The sequence below is a fragment of the Chelonia mydas genome, chromosome 3 (assembly GCF_015237465.2).
Source record: "Chelonia mydas isolate rCheMyd1 chromosome 3, rCheMyd1.pri.v2, whole genome shotgun sequence".
Classification (NCBI taxonomy): domain Eukaryota; kingdom Metazoa; phylum Chordata; order Testudines; family Cheloniidae; genus Chelonia; species Chelonia mydas.
This window is the reverse complement of record NC_057851.1, coordinates 106,427,165-106,436,069: the sequence shown is the minus strand read 5'-3', so window position 1 is coordinate 106,436,069 and position 8,905 is coordinate 106,427,165. Positions and strand designations below refer to the sequence as shown.

At 42.8% G+C, this 8,905-nt stretch overlaps 1 protein-coding gene across 5 annotated transcripts in view; it reads right to left on the bottom strand.

The window, feature by feature from the left end:
• Positions 1 to 4,999: 4,999 nt before the first annotated feature.
• UTRN (utrophin) overlaps positions 5,000 to 8,905 on the bottom strand; it is a 594,587-nt gene continuing 590,681 nt past the window's right edge. For all 5 annotated transcript variants that reach the window (XM_037894924.2, XM_043543078.1, XM_007056268.4 and 2 more), the window contains one exon: positions 5,000 to 7,219. In XM_037894924.2, coding sequence (XP_037750852.1) covers positions 7,211 to 7,219 — 9 coding nt within the window. In that variant the 3' untranslated portion in view covers positions 5,000 to 7,210. The remainder of the gene's footprint in view (positions 7,220 to 8,905) is intronic.

Genomic DNA, 8,905 nt, shown 5'->3' with positions numbered 1-8,905 from the left:
ATAATAATGCCACTCTATAAATCGATGCTATGCCCATACCTTGAATAATGTGTGTTCAGTTCGGGTCTCCCCATGTAAAAAAATATTAGAATTGGAAAAGATGCAGAGAAGGGCAACAGAAATTATTAGGGGGTATGGAACAGCTTCCATACGTGGAGCAATTAAAAAGCCGGGGACTGTTCTGCTTATAAAAGGGGGAATGTGATACAGGTCTATAAAATTATGAATGGTGTGAAGAAAGTAATTGTTATTTACCCCTCCACGTAACACATGAACTAGGAGGTCACCCAATGACATTAAAACAAAAAAGTAGATTTAAAACATATGTAAGGACTTCTTCACACAACTCACACTCAACCTGTGGAACTGGGATGTTGTAAAGGCCAAAAGTATAGCCAGGTTTAAAAAAAGAATTAGATAAGTTCATGGAAGATAGACCTATCAATGGCTATTAACTATAATGATCAGGGATGCAACTCCATGCTCTGGTTGTCCCTAAACCTCTAACTATGAGAAACAAAATTGCTCTGTTCAGTTCATCTATCACTGACCACTGTCAGAAGACAGGATACTGGGCTAGATGGACCACTGGTCTCACCCAGTAGGGCTGGTCTTCTGTTTGCCAGCATTTTGCCCAGGGGGATGAAAAAAAATACAAAAAGCTGATCCCATCTGCCTCCTGAGAAACCCCCCAAAGAAAGTTTGGGTTTAATGTTAGATGTCTAACATCTGAGAAAGGGTGGGTGGGGTGTCCTTGTGTGTGTTTTCCTAGTGAAAGGGAGTGAGTTTTCATTAAAAAGAGAGATTAGGCTGCCTTTTTGGGAGGCTGGCCTAGTGTATGGTTTTCTTACCTGGTAAATCAGATAAGGAGGAATTTCAGATTGCCCTGTAATCCTATCCCTTTCATTCAACCCTATCCTTCATTCTAAACTGGGAGAAGAAATTCTACCTCCTTCACCAACCCATAATACTCTGCACACCACCAAGAACAGAGTATATTGATAATTAACCTGGGAGAGTCTTGGGCAATGTTTTTAAGGCTGACGACAGCCAGCAAGACTTCAGATAGGTTTTCCTGGCCTTTTAGGGAAAACCAAAAATACCTCATCCTGCTGTAATTCCAATAGTTAGCAAATGGCTAATTAGACTTTTAATTTAGTCATGGAATGTTTACAAAATTATAAGAGAGAGCTCATCCAGTACTCTCAGTATCACCGAGAGACTTTTAAAAATACACAAATGTAGAAGGGATTGAAAGCTGCAGAAACAGGCACACAGTTCAAGGTACACACACGCACATTTTCTCTTTCTCACTGCTCCACTTCCCTATCCAGGGTCCTTTGGTAGTGTTGGATTCTATAGGGATCTCTTTCTGCTTTGAGTATGACTCAAGATTTTTTTTTAGTTGATAGAAAGAGGCTTACTCTTAAACACAAGTTTAGTGGTTTCTTTTGGGAGGCTTTTAATTTCATGACTGTGAAAATGTGCTTCAGCAAATACTTGTAGTCCTCATACGCAACCCAAAGTAACGGGGGCAGGGCCTGCCTCTTTAAGAGAAAGAATACCTCTCCTTTTCCTGGTTTGGAGCCAGAGCCCATAACGATGGCTACCATATCAAAGTATGTGAAGGGTGAGGGCCAGTGCCCATCTTATAGATTTTGTTTCTAGAAAAAGACTGCGTTTGTAGCAAACATGCCCCTGGAAACAATGGAGGAAGTAGGTGAGGATGCTGGGAACACATCAGCTTTGTGTGTGTGAAGAGGGGAGAATTTTCTGGAAGGAGAGGTAAAGTCAGAATCAGCCGCCAGGAAAGGCTCATTAATCCACTCTAGCATCTCAGGAGAATTGTGGGTTTGACCAGTGACACCCCTTATCTACAGAAGTCATGACACCTAGAGTCTCGGGCTGCTTCATGGAGACCTTTGCCCCCACAATCTTCTCTCCCCCTTTTAGGGAAAATACATGGACTAGTTTTGTCCATCACAGCTCAAGAACTGCTTCAGTCACTGCCTTGCTCTACTGTGGAAAGGGGATTTCATGGGGAAAGCCAAAATGGCCCTGTAGCGATGCAACGACTCACCGGTGTGGAGCCTCCTGCTGGTCATCTGGGAATTAGCTCTTTTCCAGCTTACGGAGCGCCCTCTGCAGGCCGGTATCTCGCCTGCCACTGGCCCCGTGTCCCTCCCGGACCCCGGTGCCCCTTTAGCTTGGGGTTCTATCCCAGCAATATCCCCACACCCTGGGTCTCCCCTCCCTGGGGAACCCCCAACCCTCTAAATCCATCTTGCCTCAGTGGCTACTGCCAGTCATCATCTAGCCCCCGCTCACTGGGGCAGACTGCAGTGTAATGGCCACTCATCATTGGCAAGGGGTTAGGACCAGCTGCCTCTGCCTATTCCCAGGCTGTCCCTCTGCAGACCCAGTACCTTTCTGTGCCTTTACCAAGGCCTTCAGTCTGGGGGTTTACCAGGCTGGAGCTCCCCAGCTCCCTTTGCCCTTCCCCAGCACTGCTCTGCTTAAGGTACCTCGCTCTCAGGCAGCTAGCCCTTCCCACTCCAGCTTCTGGCCCACAGCCCTCTTATAAGGGCCAGCTGGGCCCTGATTAAGCCAGCCACATCTGTGGTCAGCTACATAGTCAGGGCCAGCTCTAGGTTTTTTGCCACCCCAAGCAAAAAAATTTTTGGCCGCCCCCTCCTTTTTCATGTGTGTGGCTTTTACACATGTATCTGCCTGTACCTGAATTGGGGTCCTGCAAAAGGAATTAACAGTATTGGGGTTCACCCCGGCTTCCAGCAGCAGCCGCACCCTCTTCACTTCCCCCTGAGCCGCAACGTTAGCCAGGAGGTCCCTCTCGCTGCCTGCAGCTACAGCCCCCGCCTGCACGCCTGAGGGCACTAAACAGCCAGCTCGCCCCGAGCTCCCCCACTCTACCGCGTTAACTAGCGGCACTGCTGGGACTGCCCAGCATGATAGATTTGCACCGCCTTCTTTTTCCTTACAGTCCCACCCCACCCCGATCCTTCAGGGCTCCCCCCCACCAGCCATGGGTGACACTGCAGCCCCCAGCCACAGGAACGATCCCAGGAGTAACTTGGCTGTCGTCTCCCTGCTCGCCTGCTGCATACGCGCTCCCCATGCAGAGAGAGACCGCAGGGAAGCCCTGCCATTGCACAGGGAGGTGGCGGGGGCGGCTGCAGTGGCTGGGTTTGGAAAGCAATCCCTGCCCCTCACAGGCGCCCTGCGGAGAGCTGTCCCCCTCCCCTGCTAGCGCTGCGTGCCTTCGTAGCTTTCCTCCGCCCTGATGCTTCATCCCTTGCAAAGCCGGTCTCCTCTCCTCCCAGCTGCAGTGTGTCCCCCCGCCTTGCTCAGTCACCCCCGCACACGGGCATCCCCTTACGCAACCCCCTCCACACTGAGCCTTGAGTGCTCACTCTCTCCTGCAAAGAGGGGCACCCTGTGGCTCGGCTCACCACCAGCTAAGCACCGTCTCCTCTACCGTGACTGTGACTTTGCCACTTGACAGCGAATCTGGACCCAAGCCAGTCTCAGCCGGTCAAAATCGCTCTCCTGATCTCGACAGAGCGACCCACGTGGTGGATTTGTCCGGAAAAAAAAAAAAAGAAAAGAAAAAGAAGGGTGGCCGGAATGCCACCCCTGGAAATGTGCCGTCTCAAGCACATGATTGTTTTGCTGGTGCCTAGAGCCAGTGCTGTACATAGTCAGCTTCCCCCAGCTGTTCTCACTCCCCTTATTTCCAGCCACAGCCCTCTCCCGGGCTGCATTTACTATTGGCTCTCCAGGCAGAGCTCTTGCTGAAAGGGCTATGGAGAGAGAGGCACTAACAGGATAGGCAGGAGATGCATAAAAATGAATTTATTTGTCTTTAATGATTTAAGGGTTAAGTGTGATCTCCAAAGTGTGATGTGAGTACACTAAGGGTCTAATTTTCAGAGGTGCTAAGTGCATCTGTAAATCACGTCCTAGACCACTGTTCCACATCTCTCCTATTCCCCTTAAGAACATCGGAATGGCCATACTGGGTCAGAGCAAAGGTCCATCCAGCCCAGTATCCTGTCTACCAACAGTGGCCAATGCCAGGTGCCCCAGATGGAGTGAACCTAACAGGTAATGAACAAGTGATCTCCCTTCCACTCTACAAACACACAAGCATACATTTAAAAGGCTATGCCTGATTGTGTTCCTTCCTTTAAAATTTTCTAGTAAATGTAGCAATTTTAAAGAAGGTCAATTCCTATTTCAAATCATTTTTTTTATTGACTATTGGATCATTTGCAAATAAGTTGATTTTCCCCATAGCTTGTTTTTTTTTTTTTTTAAATACAAAATGTATACAAGTAGCATCAACCAACCTTGTTTGGAAACTACAGCAAATTGTTCAAAATATGTTTTTAAATGAGTCATAGTGCCTAGGAACTCGTTAACATGACTGTATAACAGCACATTTAAAACCAGAAAGTGATGAAATACCACCAGTTACAAAATATAAGTTTTTGATGGAATACACAAGGATGTATTTGAACTGAAGGACTGAATACTAGTGAAACTGGGAGATTAATTTGCGACTCCAGTGTTCAACAGGGTATTCACATATTATTTGTAATACATACAGTACATTTTTTTTTAAAGCAAGCAGTCAATTGCTTGGTTGTTTAAATTTAAATCTGTCACACAGCAAAGAAGGATTGCAGAGTGTCTGTGTCACCAAAGAAGGAAAATTGCAGAAGAATATGCACAGATTTATTTTTAAATTTCCCCCATATGTTGTTTTCATAAATGTACCTTGAAGCCTGAAATGCTATCCCACGGGAATAGTTTTTAAAATGTGGTTCATTTCCGAGCTGAGGAATATCAAAGCAATCTTGTGTTAAAAATTAATTTTATTTCAAATGAAATGTATAATATGTATCCAGATTAGAAGGGAGAAGAGTGATCGTTCTCTACCACAAAACTCAAAAGAATGACATACCTTTTCTCAATGTTACTGCAATATACTTCTTTTATTTATTATTGTCTCAGAGGAAGAATGTTACAATGTAGTGTTTTAAGTAGCTTTTACTTGGCAGCCGAGTAGAGGACATAGCTTGCATACAAACACAGGCGGAAAAACAATTTTATACATAACCTTTCACAGACAGAACAAAAAAGCCACCATATTGACTACTGAGACCTTTTGAATTCAGGGAATTTTTTAAAAGGATTTCTTGCTTTGATATGATGTGGCCTGGTAAAAACAAAATACCTTGCAGAGAACAGAGCATAAAGCTATTTTCAATACTACTCATGAAGATTGGGTCTGAGGTAGAAAGGCGGTCATGGCTTTTCCTCTTCTGTAAAACTATTTTCCTTCTCAAAATAACTCTACTACAAATATATTTTTTCCTAGATGAAGGAATCCTATAATAGCCAGTCTCTCCCCATCCCACCTTGACAATTCCTCCATTTCCCCCATCCAAAAAGAATAATACTTATAATTTATATAGCACTTTTAATCTTCAAAGCACTTTACAGACACTAGCTAATTAAGCCTCAACACCTCTGAGAGGTAGGTAAGTATTATCATCCCATTTTACAGATGGGGACAACTGAGGCAGAATGGTTAAATTCCTTGCCCACAGCTTCATATAGAATCCGCATCAGAGTCTGGTTTAGAACCTGTGCTCAGACCGTGCCTTAAGCATATACTGGTGAGTGAAAATTATGAATGTAGGACATTCTGGTAGGCACCACCTCAGTGAAGATAATCAGGTATTAACAAATCCTGATATTTTAACTGCATAACTTCTAGAATGAATACGAATAGAATTATCCAATTTGCAGCTTTTCAAGACCATTCCGAGATTTTCCTTCAACAACATTATTTTAGGATATGATTTTGTTTCCTCTCATTGTATCTGAAAATTGATTATTGCATGCCATTTACCAATCAAATATGTGTTCTGAAATTAAAATAAGTGTCCATGTAACACTGTAAACTCAACAGTGAAGGCAGAAGAACCCATCACCTGATTGCTAATTTGAATATTTGTATTGTAAATCAGTGACACAATCTTCCCAAAATTATCCCTACCTTAAGCACATAAATAAATGAACAACAAATGAGCCTTTCAAAAATAAAGAGCAAGACTGAATGAAAACGTCCAGGGGCCCTGAACTGGTTTAAAGAAAATGTTCCAGCCCTGATATTATTGGAGAGGGCTTCTTAATTGATTAGACATTTCCAAAAGGAATACAAAACATGTGTGTACGTTCAGATCTTATGTATAAGATCCCTGGTAACTGGTCTTTACTTTGCAAATTGGAGAATCAAGGCTTTAAAAAAATGTTTGGCACAACTTGGAACAACAAAGCTCTGTCTCTGGGGGGAAAATAAAATTGCATTTAGTTAGAGAGATCCTATTAAAACAACTTAAAATATCGTTAAGTCTTTATGTAGCTATCTCCTGATTTTTGAGTTGAAATAAATCTTAAAAACAAAAAAAAACAAAACTTATCAAACATAAAATCTTGAAATGCCCTTTTGGTGCATAGCATTTATTACTGTAGTTTTAAAAGAGGGTCTACAATTGTTAAATGGAGCTTAGCCTTCACACATTGCCACTATGATTTTTTTGTTAAATAATAATTGTGCAAGTTATGTGAACTTGTTATTTTGCCAATCTTGGAGACAACAGAAGAGTCTTCAGAAATCTATCTGGTTAGATGGCTGACACAAGTATAAATAACCTGTACAGAACAGCGAGGGTGTCAGAAAATAAATGTTTTTGCAATGGAAATGCAAAGAACTGAAAGGAATGTATAAATGTAACATTTTGCTCCAAACTCTAAGCAGTTCTCTTTACTGTTATTAAAAAGAATGTATATAAAGCCCCCGCCCCCTTTCCCAATGCTATATATTTATACAAATCAATGACAAATGTATAATCATTTCCAAATACTCCGCTATTCATTAATTTACAGTTGCATAGAAAGGGAAGAAGGAGGAAAAAAAGAACATATTATAAAAACACAACTTCCTCATCTTTGGGTATTCAGTGTTTTACTATTTCAAGTAGAACACACAATCAGAGCTCGAACAGCATGTTCCAAGGTCCCATGCAGTCTTCTGACTAAGCAGAACTTGTGATTGGCATTTGTAGAAAAGCGCCATACTGCAGGTCAGGAAGTGTTGGTTGCCTTCGAAATGAATACTTCACATTGCCTATAGTGATGAGAAATAATTTCACAACAATATTTACATACATAGTCCTCTATGCAGTGTCCTGAACACCCATGACAGAATGCAAATACGAAATTTTGAGGTAATTTAAAATAAATGGGGTATTCCAAGTGTGACAGTGCCCCCCATAAGGCTTTTTGGAAATTTGCTTATGAATGTATATATGACATAACTGGAATATGTTTTATGCTACATATGCCATGTAACATATCTATGTAAAGATTATGATCTACTGAATATATTCATCCTATTTGTATGCATGTGCCATTGTTGCATTTGAAGTTATGAATATTGGCTGTATACTTGTTTGATTTTAAATAACCTTAGTAAGGCATTTGGTCAGCTTCTTTAGAAAGGAATTGGCAAGTTAAGTGCCCAATCAAGAAGCATTTAATGAACAATGGATGTTGGAAGGCCCCAATCCACATAAGAAGTCTTTCTGGAGACATTCAAGACACCATGTGGGCAATGGCTGCTGCCTGTAAAAACGGAGTCATGCATGGACATGTGACTTGCCCAGGTGACTCCAAAACTCCATCTTGGAGCTGGACTTTGAATAGTAGAGAGGAGGGTGTCTCCTCCCACAAGAGAAAGTCTATTTAAGCCCATGGGAGACCCCTCCATTTTGTCTTCAGCTGGCTAAAGAGATAGCCTCTCCACCCCCAAGGATACCTGAAAGAAACTGGAACAAAGGACAGTAACTACAGGGGGTGTGCTGGACCCAGACTAGAAGGAGACTAGTCTGTAAAAGGAAGCTTACTGGAATTCCTCTGAGGGTGAGGTTTTATCTGTGTTCAGTTTTCTTAGATATAGACTTGTGTGTTCTATTTCATTTTGCTTGGTAATTCACTTTGTTCTGTCTGTTACTACTTGGAACGACTTACATCCTACTTTCTGTATTTAATAAAATCACTTATTAATTAACTCAGAATATGTATTAATATCTGGGGGGGGGCAAACAGCTGTGCATATCTCTCTATCAGTGTTATAGAGGGCGAACAATTTATGAGTTTACCCTGTATAAACCTTATACAGGGTCAAACAGATTTATTTGGGGTTTGGACCCCATTGGGAGTTGGGCATCTAAGTGTTAAAGACAGGAACACTTTCAGTTTAAGCCTACAGCTGTTAGGGGATGTGGTTCAGACCTGGGTCTGGGTTTGCAGCAGGCTAGCGGGTCTGGCTTAAACGAGGCAGGGCACTGAAGTCCCAAGCTGGCAGGGCACGAAAGCAGGGGCAGAAGTAGTCTTGGCACATCAGTTGGCAGCCCCAAGGGGGTTTCTGTGATCCAACCCATCACACCAAGTTTTAGACTTATAGGCGCTGGATTCAGCAAAACCCTTTAGTCCTTGCTTAACTATAAGCACATGCTAAAAATAAGCCTTTTAAAGTGCTTTGTGCTAAGCTCTTTAACAATTTTAAAAGAGCCACAGAAAACTTGTATTACAACCATAGATGATAATGCTTAGCATTTATACAGGGAAGTGCCCAAGCCCCATAGTGAGTCAGTGGCAGAGCTGGAATTAATACACAGCTTCTAGCTTCATGCTCAATCCACTAGGCCGGGATACTTGCTTCCAAGCTCTGGAGCCAGGCTGCTTCCTGTACTCAGGGAATAGCACCCCTTCTCCAATGGGTGTGGAAATTGCGGAGTGACAGATTGGCAGT